A 19,403-nucleotide genomic window follows, 5' to 3' on the forward strand; every position below is an offset into this window, starting at 1 on the left:
GGTTTTTATTTTTTGTAATGCTTTTATTAATCAACAACAATAACAATATGGATGGTTCCATCGACAGGACCAGTAGCACAATTACACCGGCTTCAGAAAATACAGAAACTTTTTCTTTCTAGCAGGAAAACAAAAGAACAGAGCAAAAAAGAATCTGTCCAATCTCATGAAGATATGATCGAGGAATTCCTTACAATACTTCCAAAAGATGAAATTTCCTTAAAAAGAAGCCTCTTCTGTATTTCAGTCTTTTCTTTAGTCCCTGCTTTTCTAACATCTCAATATGAAGTCTCGAAATCAGTTTGGAGGGGAAGTCCTGACGAAGACTGCATGTATTTAAAAAGCATAATTCATATAGAGCATATCTATTACATTAATGTATAAGATGTATGTTCGTTTTCAGATACAAAACTATTCTAAATGAGTTTTTTATTTTCGTTTTCCCCCCAGTGTATAAACCCTACAATATTGCAGGATTTTGAAAGTGCGTACAATAAAGACATACACTAAATATTTTTTAAAATCTAAATAATGCACAGAATAATCTACGTAGTTTTTTCCTGCAATATGTCTTTTGGCTGACGTGAACTGACCTTTCCGAATCACAATGACCTGAAGGAATTAAAAACAAGGGCCAATACTTATAAGTTCTTTCAAAATCGATACAACCAGATACAAAATCTAGGTATCTGGTTGTATTGATTTTGAAAGAACTTATAAGTATTGGCTCTTGTTTTTAATTCCTTCAGGTACCTATACATGAATCTATGGTTAAGTGTTTTCCAAAATGACTGTCTCAAAAAAGGTTGTGATGAACTACATCTTTACTATCATAGTGGTTTTAAAGAACTGACAACATGCAGACAGAAACAAGTTTTTTTTTTAACCCAGAATTTAAGTAATATAAAAACATGAACAAGATTTACAAAACAAAATTAAAGTGAAGTAATAAATAATCTCAGTCGTCGTGCCCTCGTGTACTCAGGATTTGCCAGAATGTGGAAGACTTAAGCTTCGGAGTTGCCCTCACTATAGAGAGGGTTATCCAAGGACATGGTTGCTCCTGTCATCTTCAGGTTCTGTGGATTTGAGTCGAGTTTGAGTAAAGAAAAAAGCACATCGGCAAAACGGAGCTTATATGGTCGCCTTTAAGCACAAGGGGGCTATCCCGAAAAAAGCTGTTTTGAGAAAATCGAAGGGAAAGTTTTTGGACCCTTGTTCAGTTTCTTTAAAAGACAAGGAGGGTTTTCTCTATAACCAAACAAAAATACACACCAATGCAACCAAACTTCTTCTATACGTAGGGCAATGCCCACTTTTGGCGCAAGTCAAGATTTCTGGAAACCCCCGAAATCTGGGTTAGCCCGCTTGTCCTTAGAAGCAACAAGTTTTAGAGCAAGGAAAGAACAAGACGAACAGAATTGATTAATTCATTAATATATACATGAAATATGGAGAACTACAATGGCTAAAACTAGTTTCAATCAAATGAGCCCAATCCTGAAAAATAGAAACATCTCAATGAACACCAAAATGAAAGTCCTGAGATGCTATGTTTTGTCAACCCTTCTATATGGCTGTGAATGCTGGACAATCACTAAAGACCGTGAAAACAAAATAGAAGCAACAGAAATATGGTTTCTTAGGAGACTGCTAAGAGTATTGGGGAAAGAAAAGAAATCAAATGAGGTAGTGCTTGATAAAGCCCACGTGGGACGTTCAATGCTAAAAACAATCAGGAAACGACAAATGCAGTTTTTGGGACACCTGAATAGACATAAGGGTCTTGAACATCTAGCTCTCACTGGCAAAACTGAGGGCAAGCGAGGCAGGAGTAGGCCCAGAACAACATACTTAGAGAACCTGAACAAATGAGTAACAGGGAAAGATCAGGGAAACGTAGCTTTTTTTAGAGCATCCGAGCAAGGAATGAATGGAAAACCATGATCGCCGATGTCTGTCGCAGATCTGGCACTGGAAGATGATGATGAATGTATTTATACATGCACTGGCCATTCTTGTCTAGGTGCTTTTTTAGCCCCTTTCTTATGTGTTTGTCCATTTAACATTTGTTAGAAAAGATAGACGGGCGCAAACAATAGAGAAAAAAGCGGAAAAAGAACCTACAAGTAGCACCTTCCAACCACCCACAGGCTCAATGACGAACGAGGGGGGGGGGGAGGCCAGGACATGTCAGACTCAATTGGTCATACGCTATTGTAAATGTCTGTGATCCCCGTTGACACAATTTAGAGTGTAACGATAGGGAAAATAAACCAGAGGCAACAGAAACGTGGATAGAGAGAAGAATAATGTAGAGAATTGCATGGTAGGAAACAGAAGTTCGATGAGGTAATGCTGAATGAAGCCAGCTTGGGATTTTTAAAATATATAAATACAAATACAATATGGAAGAGACATATGCAACCAGGCTGAATGAGCTACAACATCCCAACGTGACAGACAGAGATACTCGTACTCATCAATATAACATCCCTGTGCAAGAACCGAGCCAACATCTTCTGCCGGCAGTGGCAAGGAGCATAATAAACATTTCCCCACTAGTGCCGGTCAATTTAAAAACAAACTACAACTAGAAGAAAAAAAACCGATGTTGTTTGATAAGGTAGCAAGACTTACCCCGGATTCCTTGAAACCCTCTTGCTTCTCAAAGGTTGGCGGTTCTATCTCTTGCATGGCAAACTGTCCAGAGGAAGACAGAGAGAGAGAGAAAGAAGAGCATTGTTAGACGTCTATCGACTGTTGCTGGAGGGTCATACTTTCTGAGCAGAGGAAAATAGGACTAACGCTAACATTATATTTTTTTAAACAACAACCGCCAAATAACAGAAGAATGTCTTCTTAATAATTATAAACCTAAGCACCATCCCACATCATCACTTATCACCACCATCATCGTCATTTCTAAAGTCATCTTTGTTCACAGATCCTTCACAAACATCTATAATTATCTTACACATCTATATGTAACATTTATATGTCATAACAATTTTTTACGTTATACATTATTGGGCACTCTCATACGCACTTTTTTCAACTAATCAGATGGCGTCAATATCATAGAAATGGGCAAAGCACAAATAAACACACACAAAAAGGGTCACAGTTTCTGGCAGAAGACTCGAGGAGGAGGAGGAGGAGGAGGAGGAGGAGGAGGAGGAGGAGGAGGAGGAGGAGGAGGAGGAGGAGGAGGAGGAGGAGGAGGAGGAGGAGGAGGAGGAGGAGGAGGAGGAGGAGGAAGAAAAAGAAGAAGGAGAAGTAGAAGAAGAAGAAGAAGAAGAAGAAGAAGAAGAAGAAGAAGAAGAAGAAGAAGAAGAAGAAGAAGAAGAAGAAGAAGAAGAAGAAGAAGGCAGACAGACAGACAGTCAGACAGACAGGCATACAGGCAGATAGACAAACAGACGGACAGGCAGAGACAGACAGACAGACAGACAGGCAGGCAAGCAGTCAGTTGAACAAGCGGACAAACATGCTGACAGGAAGACAGACAGATAGACAGACAGACAGACAGACAGACAGACAGACAGACAGACAGACAGACAGACAGACAGACAGACAGACAGACAGACAGACAGACAGGCAGGCATGATAAGTAATGCTACTCAGTGCTTACCCCAGTCCCACTGCCGTAGTCGTAGACAGGATTGGTCAGTCCGCCTCCCTCTTCAGTGTCATCCTGACCAAATCTTCGGAACCTGAACAGAGAGCTGGAGGGAGAGAAACATAAAGAGGTATGTCACATCACTGTCATAACAGACAGACAGTTAGACAGACAGACAGACAGACAGACAGACAGACAGACAGACAGACAGTTAGGCAGGCAGGCAGGCAGGCAGGCAGGCAGGCAGGCAGGTAGGCAGGCAGACAGATAGATCGACTGAAACCCTTCAGCAGTGTAAGAAACACAAGGCCCTGAGACAGGAAACAAGGCCAACCCCATTGATACTATAAGAGAAGCTCTACGGCCGACAGAAGAACTGAGCAGGATGGCCCAGAATGAAAGATACCGGACTTCAAGGGCAATTCTATCGGAAAGAAGAAATAGGAAGAAGACGGACAGGCAGACAGACTAGGAAGATGTAAATTGTTATATTAAATTCAAACAAACATAATATTACTTCAATTCAAAGTAGCCAGAATATGAGACAACAATTTAAAAAATAACAGTCTTAATTCCCCACTTCTGCGTCTGTGTTGTAATGGTTAGGCTCTTTGCTATCACATGCAAAAGACACGAGTTCGATTCTCTGGTGGGTGATATTTTTAAGGACTAACTCCACCTGTCAGTTTGGATGGCCCTATTAGAGTAAAACATTTGCAATTATAAAATCATATTGCTTTGATTCAAACATCTATCGTCCCAGTCTCTCGCCAATCTTTTCTTTGTATGTTACACTCTCTGGTAACACCTCTAATCTTCGACACTTATATGACTTAACTAGTTTATGTTTCAAGTGCAATAAAAAATCTTATTAAAACCAATGCAAGTTGTGACATAAAAGAATGGTACTCACAATCGGTTGGTCTTTCGCAGGTAGATGAAGACAGCCACGCATATGCCAGCAACAGCCACAAGGCTCACCACTACAGCAACTGGTGTCTTCCAGGAATCTACACCGCAAATACAGACAAATGGGGTTAGATATTGGGTAAGAGAAAGAGAGAGCAAGAGAGAGAGAGAGAGAGAGAGAGAGAGAGAGAGAGAGAGAGAGAGAGAGAGAGAGAGAGGGAGAGAGAAAGACAGTGTGAGAGAGTGGGTGGGAGAGAGATAGAGAGAAAAAGACGGAAAAGCACACAGACATGCGATAATTAGGCAGTACCACCGCAAAGCTCACCAATACATTCATTGATGGCGTCTTCCAGAGATCTACCCAACAAATACAGAGAGATGTCTAAGTAAGTGAGTGAGTGTGAGCGTGAGCTTGTGTGTGTGGGTGTGTGTGTGTGTGTGTGTGTGTGTGTGTGTGTGAGAGAGAGAGAGAGAGAGAGAGAGAGGGGGGGGGAGGGGGAGAGATGGGGGGGGAGACTGAGAAGGAGAGAGACTGAGAGAAGCAGAGAGAGAAAGACAGACTGAGAGAGACAGACAGACAGACAGACAGAGAGAGAGAGAGACAGACAGACAGACAGACAGACAGACAGACAGACAGACAGACAGACAGACAGACAGACAGACAGACAGACAGACTGAAAGACTTGCAGACAGACAGACTGAAAGACTTGCAGACAGACACTCAGACAGAAGAAACTAAGCACTAGGTCTAGGTAACATTGAAATTACAAAATTAAGCGCCTTACTCAAAAAATATTTTCAGAGCTGGTATTTGTTCCTTTGGATAAAGAGAAGCACGTCAGCACAACAACAGCCTTTTAGTCTAGAGGAAAACTAGAAAGACTCAAACAGACAGAAACAACAGAGGGAAAGCAAAGAATCAGGACGTACAAGTGGCGCCCTCCAACCACCCACTGGCGCCCTCCAACCACCCACTGGCGCCCTCCAACCACCCACTGGCGCCCTCCAACCACCCACTGGCGCCCTCCAACCACCCACTGGCGCCCTCCAACTACCTACTGGCGCCCTCCAACCACCCACTGGCGCCCTCCAACCACCCACTGGCGCCCTCCAACTACCCCAAGGTCCAAATTACCTTTATATGGGTGCTCTGGTGTGGTTTGCTCCTTCTTTCATATCAATCATCTATCGTCCTTATCTCTCCTTTTTGTGTTTGTTACTCTCTTGTAGCACCTCTAATCTTCCCCACTTATATGACCTTATTGTGTCGCAAGTGTCGTAAAACCCTTACTAAAACTAAAAACTAAACCGTTGTATAATTGAAAACTGCCAAGCTAAATTACTCACCATTGGCAGCGCTGGTGACTTTCTGTGTTGGTTTGGCATTGACAACAGTCGTGTGGGAGGGATTTGCAGGGGCTGGAGTCGGTCTTGTGGTGCTGGTGGTTGGTGGCTCGGTCTCTGTTGGAGAATACTGGCACCTCGGGCCGTGGTAGAAATTCACACACCTGTGCAGGGAGATGACAGAACGATAACCGTTAGAGTTTACTTACAAGGGAAAGGTAGGTGTTCAATGTATCATAATGTAAAAGGTTTTAGAGGGAAACCGGTTCTCAACTTGTTAAAACGATAGGCAAAAACATATTATCTCTTAGAACGTTTCAAAATTGATTTTGAGTTGATATTGACGGAGTCTCAATCAATCGTCGTAATATTTTATGCACACACACACACACATACACACACACACACACACACACACACACACACACACACACACACACACATACATGCAAACATACATACATGCAAACACACACTTACACACACATACACATACACACACAAACACATACACACACATACACAAACACTTACACACACACACACATACCAGTGGCAGGGCGCCATTGGTGCAATTGGTGCAAGCGTTCCACCTAACCCTGGCCTTCACCTCCACCCCCCCCCCTTTTCTAATTGTTCTAAACCAGTAGGTGCACTAGATCTACATTAGGCCTACTGCATCCGTGCGATCCTTCACCCGCTGGCTGCGCCAGTGAAGAGACAGACAGCGAGGATGGTTTATGCTCGTCGTACCGCTTGCGGTAGTGTCTGCTGGGAGCAAGCACAATCTTTGCACCAAATTTATTTTTGTCACTGTAGAGAAATCTAGGCATCGTTCTTCCCGCACGAGACGAAAGGTGCATGAAACTGCTCTTCGCAGCACCAATTTGGTGCAAGCTAAAAATTTGATCCAAGTTTCCGCGAGCCTATCTACTACACTAGTAGTAGAGTCTACGGTAACTCAATGAAGAATGGGTATCGAAACTCTTGTCTCCGACTATTGTGTAGCAAGTCCTGGTGCTGCACGAAGTAATTAGAAATCTTTAAATCTTCACAGATTGTGAGCATAGTGAGTTGTAAGTATTGTTTCACTTTATAGCAACGTTTATGCGGTTTCATTTAGAAACAGTAGTAAATATCGATAAATGTAGATTATGGGACATCCTTCAGATTCTAATTGACACATAGTAGCTACTAAGCCTATTGCCCATTTGCTCACGTTCCAATTATGCACTACCTTGTCTGCAAACCACGCAACGCCCGTGACACATACATATACATGCAAATACATGCAAACCCGCACACACACACACACACACACACACACACACACACACACACACACACACACACACACACACATACACACACACACACACACACACACACCCATACACACTTACACATGCATGCAAACACACACACACACACACACACACACACACACACACACACATACACACACACACACACATACACAAACACTTACTGGCAGCCGCGCAGACCCGTAGCATCTGTGTAACACGTTCCACTGTGTTGACAATAACCAGCACAACCTGAAACACAATACAGGAGACACTATGAGAGAAGGTGGGGGGAGGGGAAGAAAGACGGAATATGGGACGAGGAGGGAAGCGTGGGGGGAGAGGGGGTAGAGAAGGAGGGGGGAATAGAGTAGGGGAAAAAGAGGGTGGGGAGCGAGAGAGAGAGACAGACAGACAGAGAGACAGACACAGAGAGACAGAGAGAAGGAGGAGAAAGAAAGACAAGAGGAGACACAGGGAAGAGCAAGGAGTGGAGAGTGGGAGAAGAGAGATAGAAAGAGACTGAGACCGAGACCGAGAGAGAAGGAGAGCGTGGGAAAGGGAAGGGAGAGAAGGGAGAGACAATTAGCAAGTAGACGATGAGAGAGGGAGATTTAGTTTTAGTAGAGGTTTTACGGCCCTCTCAAATACATAATGTCATATGAGCGCCTGAAGATTAGAGGTGTTACAAGAGAGTAACAAACATAACAAAGAAGAAGGGGAACTAAGGATAATAGATGTATGATAGGAAAGAAGGAGCAAACCACACAAGGGCACCCGCCAACCACCCACAGAGAGAGAGAGAGCTTCAGAGAGAGGTGAAGAGACTTAGAGAGAAAACGTGTGAAAGACACAGACAGACAGACAAACAGAGAAAATGAGAGAGTCACATTAATTTATTTTAAAGATATTAAGTTTTCCTGGGGAGAAGGAAAGGGGGAGGGGGGCGGACGACCAGCATCGAAAAATTCAGGTTCCTGCCGGTCAACGAAAATACAGACGTGTTCTCCTCATGTTATTACATGGGTGCAACGTTACAATTTAAAGAGAAAGCAGTCAGGGGCAATCGGGTGATAAGGGTTCGAATCCTTTGTTTTCATGGCTCCTCACGCACTTCGGCCCAGCCTTATTGGGAACGTGAAGTACGTCAAAGCTGAATAATCTTGAAGCATTAAAAGATTGTGTTGAACTCCAACCACATCAAATCTTAGAAAAAAGGCAATCCATAATAAATATATTGAAATGCTGTGCTGAAAAAGTCGAAATTATTAGCCTATAAAACGGGAAATAGGATGCCTAAAAGGTAACCAATGAACGTCCGTTGAAATAGGATGACAAATTATGAATAGCCTATGAAATAGGATGTCAGATTGGTAATCGATGAAATAGGATGATTGTCTAATAGGTAGCTAATAGAATATACTGTCAAGTAGGTAGCTTATGAAATAGTATGGCAAATGGGCAGTCAGTGAAATACAATGCCCCATCAACAGAAGACGTGCAATTATGCTGATGGCTGTTAGTGGCCAAGTTACTTGACTCGATCGAAATCGTGAGACTGCGGAATCAGTGGTTCGATGCTCAGCTCGTTTTAACGTTGAGTCCAGTGGCTCGATGCTTTCGAAGATGGACGTAAAAACTGGGGATGTCCCACCTCTTAAATAACCTTACATTATACAGTGTTGGAACCCACAGGGAGCACGAGGCAGGAGTAGGCAACGGGAAACAAGGAGGAGATGTGTGGAAAGGGACATGAGAGAGATGAAGCTCATTTGGAACGAGATAGGAAGGATGGCCCAGGACAGAGATAAATTGAAGGAGCTTGTATGTTGCCTTTACCCTGCCAGGGGGGGGGGGGGCATTGATGATGATGATGATTTCTTTTGTTTTCTTAATGGGCCTGACGGACTTCGGCCCAGCCTTATTGGGAACGTGAAGTACGTCAAAGCTGAATAATCTTGAAGCATTAAAAGATTGTGTTGAACTCCAACCACATCAAATCTTAGAAAAAAGGCAATCCATAATAAATATATTGAAATGCTGTGCTGAAAAAGTCGAAATTATTAGCCTATAAAACGGGAAATAGGATGCCTAAAAGGTAACCAATGAACGTCCGTTGAAATAGGATGACAAATTATGAATAGCCTATGAAATAGGATGTCAGATTGGTAATCGATGAAATAGGATGATTGTCTAATAGGTAGCTAATAGAATATACTGTCAAGTAGGTAGCTTATGAAATAGTATGGCAAATGGGCAGTCAGTGAAATACAATGCCCCATCAACAGAAGACGTGCAATTATGCTGATGGCTGTTAGTGGCCAAGTTACTTGACTCGATCGAAATCGTGAGACTGCGGAATCAGTGGTTCGATGCTCAGCTCGTTTTAACGTTGAGTCCAGTGGCTCGATGCTTTCGAAGATGGACGTAAAAACTGGGGATGTCCCACCTCTTAAATAACCTTACATTATACAGTGTTGGAACCCACAGGGAGCACGAGGCAGGAGTAGGCAACGGGAAACAAGGAGGAGATGTGTGGAAAGGGACATGAGAGAGATGAAGCTCATTTGGAACGAGATAGGAAGGATGGCCCAGGACAGAGATAAATTGAAGGAGCTTGTATGTTGCCTTTACCCTGCCAGGGGGGGGGGGGCATTGATGATGATGATGATTTCTTTTGTTTTCTTAATGGGCCTGACGGACTCCACGAAGAAATCTTCGAGCGAGAGCGAGGCTCTCTTTCGCCTCCATTGTCAATATGCTTAGCGGCACCTCCACTCGTTGAAATAACTCCATTCGAATTGCCATTGTTCCTGGACTCGTCATTTGTGATTTACAAAGTTCTTATACCATCTTATTAAACTTCAATGATGGTCCGACCGCAGTCTCGCTAGATCAACCTGGTCCCAGCGACATGTGATAGATTTTTGTTCCCGCTTATAGGAGTACCCAGAATACACATCTTCCAGGTGCTGGTACTTAGTTCTACATGGTGGGTCTCTGATTTCCCTCTTGATCATTGGAAAGACTCCTCTGTATGTTGTTGGTCGTCTGTTTCCTTCAATCTCTCTGGCTTCATTAGCAGCTTGGTCTGCTGCCTCATTTCCTTCCATTCTGGGAAGCTCTGATGATGATGATGATGACGATGATGATGATGATGATGATGATGATGATGATGATGATGATGATGATGATGACGATGAGGATGATGATGATGATGATGCTAGGGACGTTAAACCTGTACAATTTTGCACGGAGATACTTTTTTTTTTAAACTGAGAGCAGAAAAAGAGCAGAAAAATGGCTTACTGCACTGCTTTTCATCTGATTTGTCCGAGCAGTCGAATTTGGAGTCACATCGGCTGGAGGCCGGCACACAGGAGCCGTCTTGGACACACGTGAACTGGGTGGGGCTGCACGTGACCACAGCTGTGGGAAGTGGCTTGCTCCAATATCTGTGCGGGGAGGGGGGGACAAGACAGATCACCACAGGGTGTATTTTACGGCGTGTTCAACACGCCCTATGACAAATAAGGATTTTTTAAAAATAATACAGAGAAGAAGTAGAAGATGGAGACCACATCAAAAGCACACATTAACTAAGCATGAAGAATGAGAGTGAAGCCAACTACAATCGCCTGAAGCTTTTTCTCCTCCGTGCGTTATTATTATTATCATCGTTAGTATTATTATTATCAATATTATTATTATTATTAATATTATCTTTATCATTATTATTATTATTATTATTATTATTATTATTATTATTATTATATTATTATCTTTATTATTAGTATTAGTATTATTGTCATATTATCATTATTATCATCATTGTTATTATTAATGCGAAATGAAATGCGAGACAGGCAGAGTAATGAAGAAGTACGAGCGTACGAGCAGCTATCGGCACTGAGGCCTGCCTGCGTTACATAGAAAAACAGAGGATAAAATGGTTTGGCCACCTGTTACGCATGTCACCTGACCAGCCAGTCTCGAGAGCCTACAACACCAAGCACTGAGGCTATAAAGGAAGAGAAAGGCCATGCAAAAGGTGGATCGAGGGTGTCAAGGAAACCCTAAGAAAACATAACATCACAACTGAAAGAGCTACGGAGCTGGCCTACCATAGAAAACTGCATCTCCCCTCGACGCTTAACGGCAACAGAGGATGAAATAGTAAAGTAAGTATTATTATTATTATCATCATTGTTTATATTATTATTATTATCATAATTATTATTACGTACCTGCAGTTAGGCCCAAATGTGACGTCGTCGATGGCCAGAGCGTTGCCCGGCCCACCCGGGGTGGCTTGGATCATCAGCTGGAAGGGTTGGTCAACACTGGCAGCCACAGACATCTGTTGCCAGTACGTGCCCGGTCTGGCGTCAGGTAGGGGCAGATCTTTGTCCGGCCCCAGGTTGCTGTGTGTGCGGTAGCTCACTTTCAGACGTTGGCTTGAGCTCGGAATCAAGGCGAAGAAGCGAATCTGAGAGATGGGATACATTGATAATAAGATAATACAATTTATAAATTATGCCCCACTGAATAAAGCGGCACTGCGCTTTCACTCTGCAAGTTTGGCGATGCAAAATAGAATACGGAAACAAAGACCTTATCAAAATCAAACACAGAAACAAACCGAGAGACTGACGTCAACGGAGTAACCAATACAAAAAGAATCGAAGCTGAAATATGGGATAAAATAATAAAGTAAAAGAAATTTATAAATGCCCTATTAGAATAATGCGACAGAGTAGCTCACTTGAAGAGTCGAGCTTCGAATCAAGGCAGAGACGCAAATTTAAGAGACGAGATAAAATGCTGGTAAGATAATGTTTCTTTTTTAAAAATTATTATTTTAATTTTGTCATGAGAAGAATATAGGCACTATAAAGGTAATTGTCTGCTGGTAAAAATTAAGGCAGACGAACAAACAGAAACAACAGAGGGAAAAAGAAGAAGTTGTACCCGTCAGTGACACCCTATAACCGCACAAAAATAAGATAATGAAATTCATAAATGCATAATTGGAATAAAGCCACAGTATGTTTTTAGACTGTAGTCTGATGCAAAATATGCAGAAAGAAACGTCTTACGTAAAAACAAACACACACATAGAGAGAGTGACATCAAAGAATCACAGATAATTTGGTGGGTGTATTTATGTGGGCATGCACACGTGTTTATCTTGACTTCTCTTTAGAGTGAGACAAAATGTTTGATAAATCTGTATTTGAATAAAAATGTTTTCCTGGATATATCTGGCTTTGCACAAAAATTTAAAAAATACAATCTGCTGCAACTCCTAAAAAGTCACTGAGAATTTGAATACTATCTAATTCATTTTTCGAAAGTACAAAGGTTACTTAAATTAGACCATAGATTTGTAAGTGAAATGAATAAAAGAGTTCTCTTGCTCTTAAAACCTGAAATTTTAGAAATATCTGTTTTAGCATCTAAACCCTTCATATTAACACAAAGGCTCACCTGACACACGCTGTTGTTGGTGGGTGCCAGCGGCTTGGACAGTAGCCAGGCTGTGTCCGTGGACTTCGCTGAAGGTCCGGCCTGCACGTAGAGATAATGACCAGAGCTGAGGCCGGTACTGTGGTCCACACCGGGCAGGCCACGCGCCAGACCCTGGGAGCTGTCCCACAACTTCCAGTCTAGCTGATCCTCTTGGCTCTCAGAGAAATCGCCGAAGGGAACGCGCTCAAAGTTGAAGTGGAGGTAACCCGTGCAGTTGGCGGGAGCCTCGTCCGAGTTATCCCCACAGTCGTCCTGGCCGTTGCACAGCGCCTGGAAGTCCACGCACGCCCCCGACTTGCAGCGGAACTGATTGTCGGCACACGCAAAAACGCTCTGCGGTACAGCGCAGTGCTTCAGTTCTAGGTTGTCAATGGCGATCTGGCCGGAGAAAGATGAGGCTGGCAAGCGCGTGAAGGTCAAGGAGAAGGGTGAAGATCTCCGGCCAATGCCCACGTTGGCTTTGGTCCAGAGTCCGGTAGCGTCAGAGACCTGCCAGAGCGTGGCCGCCGTCATGTCAAATTTGTTGATCTCTAGCTTGATGGTGCCGGCGACGGGGGGAGCCATGTAGTAGCTGAAGGAGAGAAGACAGCCAGTGGCGGAGGAAGAGAACGTCTGGCTGGACAACTTAGCCACCTGGCCGGCTGTGTTCCCGTTGTTGGCGTCATTGATGTAGGCGTAGCCACCCGTCCGACTGCCATCTGCGTCCTGAGTGGGGCCTTTCGAGGGGTCAACAGATGTCGGGCTGCCAGCCTTCCAGTCCAGGAGATCTGGTTTCGTCTCACTCCACGTGCAAAGGTCAGTGTCGAAGGTGCAAACCTTTTGCGTGTGGCACTTTGACTCATCACTGCCGTCCATGCAGTCTAGGTGGAAGTCACACAACTGGCTCTGGAGGACACACCCACCCAGTGTACGACACGCGACCTGACCTCCAGGACACGTCGCCATGGTGCCCGTGGGCGCTGCGGTTGTGGGAGGTGTCGTGACGGCGGGGGCCGGTGTCGGGGGAACGGGTACATTGCAGAACGGGGAGAAGCTGATATCGTCAAGGTTCACGTCCGAGTAGGCGCCAATACCTTTCACAGCCTCAAATAGCAGCTGGTACGGTTCCGCTGACATGAGAGTGACACTGGCTCTTTGCCACACTGACGTCTGGTTGCTGGTCCATGTGTTCCTCGAGATTCTACCCATACTGCTGGTGCTGGTGTAGACGTTTAGAGTGCCCGGGTCGCGTCCTACCATCCTGTACCAAAATCGAACCACACACTGCTGGTTTGCGGCTGGCATTGAGTAGAGGATGGTGGCTGTTGTGTTGGCTGTCAGAGCCGCTGAGGAGTATGAGGTCAAGTAGTGTCCGTAGCTTGAGTGTGTGGTGTGGTCATCCGGTGGTCTTCTGTACGCACTTCCTACCCCGGTGTTCATTCCCTGGACGAGTGACCAAGTGTTCCGTCCGCCCACCATGTTCTTCCAGTCTCCAATGCCTTGCTCGAACGTGGACTTGGCGTAGAGGTAGCACAGCTGGTTGTCCTCATCGGAGCCGTCACAACAGTCGGTGCTGAGGTCACACTTGTGGTCCTCCAGGATACAACGACCGTCGCCGCAGCTGAACTCTCCCGCGCCGCAGTCGGCTGGGGGCGGACTCTGGCAGTTCTCGAAGGCAAAGTCGTCCAGGAAGAGTTGAGACACGGAGGAGTATATAGACCGATAGGTGACCACAATCTGGAACTCTGAGGAGCAAGGAGGAAGCGCCACCGACAGTTTGGTCCACTGGTTGAGGGGCAGGTTCGTTCTTCTCTCAGGCCATATGATGTTATCGTAGCCTCCTGCCCGCACGCTGATGGTGAAGAGCGAGGGCTGTCGAACCGCTTGATACCACAGGGAGAACGTGCAGTGCGTGCTGGCTTTGCGGTAGAATGAGGATAACAGGATCAGAGTGTAGGAGCTATAACTTGTCCCAGGGTCGGGGGAGATTACGTGACCCTGAGGAGAGCCCGGGTTGTGGTCAGCGTTGATCATTGTCTTGGAGACTAAAGATACGATAGAAGACGCGGAGGAAGAAGAATTCGAGCCTTGGATCTTCCACCCACAAGCACCGTTCTCAAAGTTGCAGGTCGGTGGACAGCTGGCTTCATCTGTGCCGTCGGTGCAGTCTGCATAGAAGTCACACCAGGCAGAGACCGGCTTACACTGACCATCACACTGGAATTCCTTGCCCGCCTGGCACTGGCCTGGCGCTAGCGTAGGTCTCAGAGGTGGCAGCGTGCGGCGCACGTCTGGGATACAGCCGGGCGTCCAGGTGATGTCGTCAATGGCTATGTCTCCCGTGTACTTTACGCCACGCACCCCCTCAAACACCACGCGATATGTGGATGGGTCGCTCAACTCCACCACTGCTTTCTGCCACTCGTCTCCTCCAGCGGACGCTTGCGGCATACTCCACTTCAAAGTCCTAGGCCCCCCTTCCTTCATTTCGGTGTAAACTGCCAGTTCGCTCACAGCATCCTGGGCTACGTGATAGAAGAATCGCATGTAGCAGGAAGCTGGCCCGTTGGGGTAGAACACGGGACCTTTGATCCTGGCAGTCTCATTGATCTTGTGGACAGTGCTGAGAGGCATGTACAAGAAGTGACCTGTTCTGTTCCCGTAAGTATGGTCTCTGCCCGGTCTTGTGGAGCCAGCGCTTTTGATCTGCCAGTCAAACTGATCTGTGCCGTCTTGCCTGAAGCCGCAAGTCCCTTGCTCAAAGGAGCAGCCGACATAGTTGCCACAGTTCATCTCGTCCTCCCCGTGAGCACAGTCTTGAGCATAATCGCACACCACGTCGAGATGTTTACATTCACGTGACGTGGTGCACGTGAACTCCTGATCTGAGCACGTGTTGTGAGCGAGCCCACGAGAACACGATTCGCTGAAGGACACGTCGTCAATAGCCACAAACGTACCACTGGGCGGTCTCTTGTAGTCAAATCGGAACACCACCCGGAAACCTGCAGCACGAGAGCCGATGCCAACTCTTGCCTGGCGCCACTGGGAGGAGGTTCGAGCCCTCCACAGGCGCACGCCCGAAGCCGTTGACTTGTAGTTGAGCACACCGTCCGGGTACAGGTACATCGAGAGTACATCTGGGCGGTCGCTGACGTAATAGAAGCGGATCTCACAGGTGGCCTCTGTGGCCCCGTACACCGGAGACTCGAAGATAGAGATACTGGTGTAGCCCTCCCCGCTGGACACAGGCAGCATGAAGTGACCCACGCCTTTGATGCCCAGAGTGTGGTCGAGGGTAGGTCTGTGGACCAGCTCGTCCTGTGTAGTGTTTACTCGGGTCCAGGAATACCTGTAGGAAACCAACACATGGTCAAATTAAATTGTAGCAACCCCCCTCCCCGCCGATCAAATTCAAGTCTGTTGCTGGAACCAGCTTTTTTGTCACGACTCTGGTCTACTGCAACATTATATTTTCATATTTAAAGAACATAGTATGAAGGTTACCATAGTTAAGCCCTCCCCCCCCCCCCCCCCCCCCAGGCCTCTGTTTAAAGCGTTGTTTCTCGGTTGAAAAAAAGATTGAAAAAAATGAATGCTTCAACTGAACTAATATTATTTGTAAAGTTGTGTTACTATTTAAATGAGATATTCAATGAAGAAAACGTTCTTCATCAGGTGTGGCTCTGAAGCAACATACGAGTATGAGTAAGAGATATAGCTCATTGATTTATTATAAATGTTTTACACCCCCACTTGACGAAACTTAGATCATCTAGAGGGCTGGCTGATTCGATGTAGCCTGGCCAGACCAACCAGGGCAGTATTGGGCACAGCATCTCAGCAGATAGATGAAGAGGTTAGAAAATAGAACTTCCACACACAGGAATCGAATTCCCTGTTCTCTTTGTGCTACGGAAAAGAGCTTGTAACCGATACACCGTAGGCCCCAGTGGACATGACTTATATGTGTTAGATTTTGGCAAACAGTAGATTATAATATGCCATGAAGCATGAATTGTAATTGTAGAAGTTTTACACCTCTATCGACACAACTTAGATCATTTAGGTGGCGGGCTTCGACCCTGCCGGCTTGAGAGGGATACAACGTCTCAGTAGAAAGACGGATATATTCTTTTTTTTATTTCTCACACGGAATTGAACTCGGGTCTTCTGCACGAGTCGTTGAGATGTCCAACGGCTACACCACAGACGCTGGTCAAACAATGGATGATGCCATGGAGCTGTACAGATATGAATGGAAATTGGAAGGGGGATGGATTTACCTGTTGACACTGTGGTCTGTCCAGCCACACGTTGAGGACTCAAAGTCACAAACTCCACAATTCTGCTCATCGGAACCGTCGAAGCACTGGGTGAGGAAATCGCAGACCTGGGACTTGGGGATACAGTTCTGGTGGTCAGCGCATTGCCACAGGTTGGGGTCTCCACACGGGTTGGGCGTGGTTGTCGCAGGGCTGGGCGTGGCAGTGGGGAAACTGTCAGGGCTGACAGCGCATCCCGGGGCAAAGATGATGTCATCAATACCGATGTCTCCAAAAGAACCGTAGCCGCGGACACCTTCGATGACCACCTGGAACGGTTGTGAGCTGAAGATAGGGACAGTTTGAGGGAACCAGTAGTTGCCATTGTCCGAGTTGTCTGAAAACCTCAGCGTGAGAGGGCCGTTGATGGCTGTCCGGGTGTAGACGTTCAGCTTGTCGATGTCTCTGCCGTACATGTGAGCGAAAAAGGTCATCAGACACAGGTTGGTCGGGGCTAGGGCAGGACTCACCAACCAGGCTCTATCCCCAGGCAAGCGACCTAAGGCCTTGATGTACAGGTAGTGTCCGGTGGCTAGTGATGTGGTGTGGTCCACTGAGGGACCCGTGGAGTGCAGAGGCGTACTTTTGGTGTTGCGCGTCCAGTCAAACTCATCCAGGACGTGCTCTTGGGTCCAGTCACACAGGTCCGACTCAAAACTGCAACGGTGGTAGGCGGAGCACGTGGTGTCCAACTCATCCGTGCCGTCACCGCAGTCGTCAACAAAGTTGCACGCCAACTTGGGGGAGATACAGCCTCCGTTGGCACATTTGAAGCTGTTAGCAGCCGATTGACAACTCGTGTTAGGGTCTGGGTAGTCACAGTTTCGGAAACTGATGTCGTCAATAGCGATATCACCAAGAGTGGTGTACGATCGCTTGGCAAGGATAGCCACGGTAAAGGGAGCGTTGGATGCTCCTATAGGAACGACCTTTTGCTGCCAGCTGTCGCCGTAATCCATATTGGTGCTGAAGAGGGTAAACTCCTGAACACCCTCTTTCCTGGAGACCATCAGTGTGCCGATGTTTGTGCCCGTCATGTGGAAAAAGAAGACGAGCTCGCAGTTGGGGGCCGAGCGCTGCAGTAGCGGACTCTCAAAGCGCGCCGTGCCGTACCTGCCACTCTTAGCGTCCACGTACATGTAATAGCCCGCAGGTGCTCCCAGGGTGTGGTCCACTGTAGGGCCCGTGTTAGCGTTGGGGGTAGCTCCCCGTAACTTTCTCCACTGATACGAGCCCTGTTGAGTGTTTTTCCACTTACAGTCCTTCTCAAACGTGCAGTCATACTCACACGCCGTTTCCTCCTCTCCATCAGGACAGTCTTTGTGGAAGTCACAGACCATTCTGCGGGATAGGTACTGGCCGTTAGCCGAGCAGTGGAAGGCGTTGAAGGTTGGAGCTGGGGTGGATGAGGAGCAACTGCCCATTTGTATGGCCAGGTCATCCAAGGCAATATCACTCCTCATCTGGGTGCCAATGGTGCCCTCTAGAATGACAAAGAATTCAGAGCTGAAGGGTCCCAATGTGACACGCTTAGCATTCCAGACGGCCCCCTGGTCTCCTGACATGGTAAACAGTGTTAAGGGAGCCGTTGCCGACGAAGGCAAAGTTTGAATCTTTACAGTGAATTTACCTACAGACGAACCTTTCATGTAATACCAAAGGTTGAGGCAGTACGTTGTTGAGACTTTCAGGCGAGGGGAAACTAACTGAGCTACATCTCCAGGTTTCCTTGGGAGCAGACTATCTAAGACCAGGTAGCCTCCGTACTTTGTATTTAGAGTGTGGTCAACGCTAGGCCCTGTGTATGTTCTGTAGCCTCGACCCCGGAGCCAGTCAAACGTGTCCCCTGTCCGGGTGTTGCTCCAAGCACAGATCTCCCCCTCAAAGTCACAACTACCCAAGCCTGGACACTGACCGCTAATGAGAGACACGTCGTCAATGGCCAGGTCTCCAGCACCGGACCCCGAGACTTGAGCCTCAAACATCAAGTAAAATCGCGAGTTGCTGGCGACATTCACAAGAGCTAATTGCCATGGAGACGAGGTTCCAACTGATGGGGCGAATGTTTGAAGGGTAGAACTGAGAGCCGAACCTTCTGCTAGCTGCTGTATGGAGAGCTGAGCCTTGCCCGGCCGGTACCAGAAGGTAAAGCAAGAAGCGTCCGTGGGTGTGAACACAGAAGTCTCCAGGCGAGCCACGTCCCCGACCGACCTGTCCGGTGAAGTGACATTTGCCAGAGCGAAGTGGCCCTCGCTCGTGCCAAACGTGTGGTCAACAGACGGTGAAGAGCTAACTGCACCGGATGACGCCACTGCAGCAGCGGCTGTGACAGTCCAATCAAAATCATCCGCGGGCACTTGCATGAATTTGCAGAGTCCGTCCTCAAAA

General features: G+C 46.4%; 1 protein-coding gene across 1 annotated transcript in view; it reads right to left on the reverse strand.

Moving 5' to 3' along the window:
• Nucleotides 1–1,007: 1,007 nt before the first annotated feature.
• The window catches only part of LOC101860497 (MAM and LDL-receptor class A domain-containing protein 2-like), a gene marked incomplete at its 5' end in the record, with an annotated part of 192,461 nt that continues 174,065 nt past the window's right edge, over nt 1,008–19,403 (reverse strand). Inside the window, 9 exons of the mRNA XM_035969949.1 lie at nt 1,008–1,079; nt 3,635–3,728; nt 4,536–4,632; nt 5,879–6,039; nt 7,365–7,431; nt 10,489–10,634; nt 11,427–11,668; nt 12,670–16,042; nt 16,977–18,946. Of these exons, the coding sequence (XP_035825842.1) occupies nt 1,008–1,079; nt 3,635–3,728; nt 4,536–4,632; nt 5,879–6,039; nt 7,365–7,431; nt 10,489–10,634; nt 11,427–11,668; nt 12,670–16,042; nt 16,977–18,946 (6,222 nt within the window). The remainder of the gene's footprint in view (nt 1,080–3,634; nt 3,729–4,535; nt 4,633–5,878; nt 6,040–7,364; nt 7,432–10,488; nt 10,635–11,426; nt 11,669–12,669; nt 16,043–16,976; nt 18,947–19,403) is intronic.

This window comes from Aplysia californica, unplaced genomic scaffold (genome assembly GCF_000002075.1).
Source record: "Aplysia californica isolate F4 #8 unplaced genomic scaffold, AplCal3.0 scaffold00200, whole genome shotgun sequence".
Lineage (NCBI taxonomy): Eukaryota > Metazoa > Mollusca > Gastropoda > Aplysiida > Aplysiidae > Aplysia > Aplysia californica.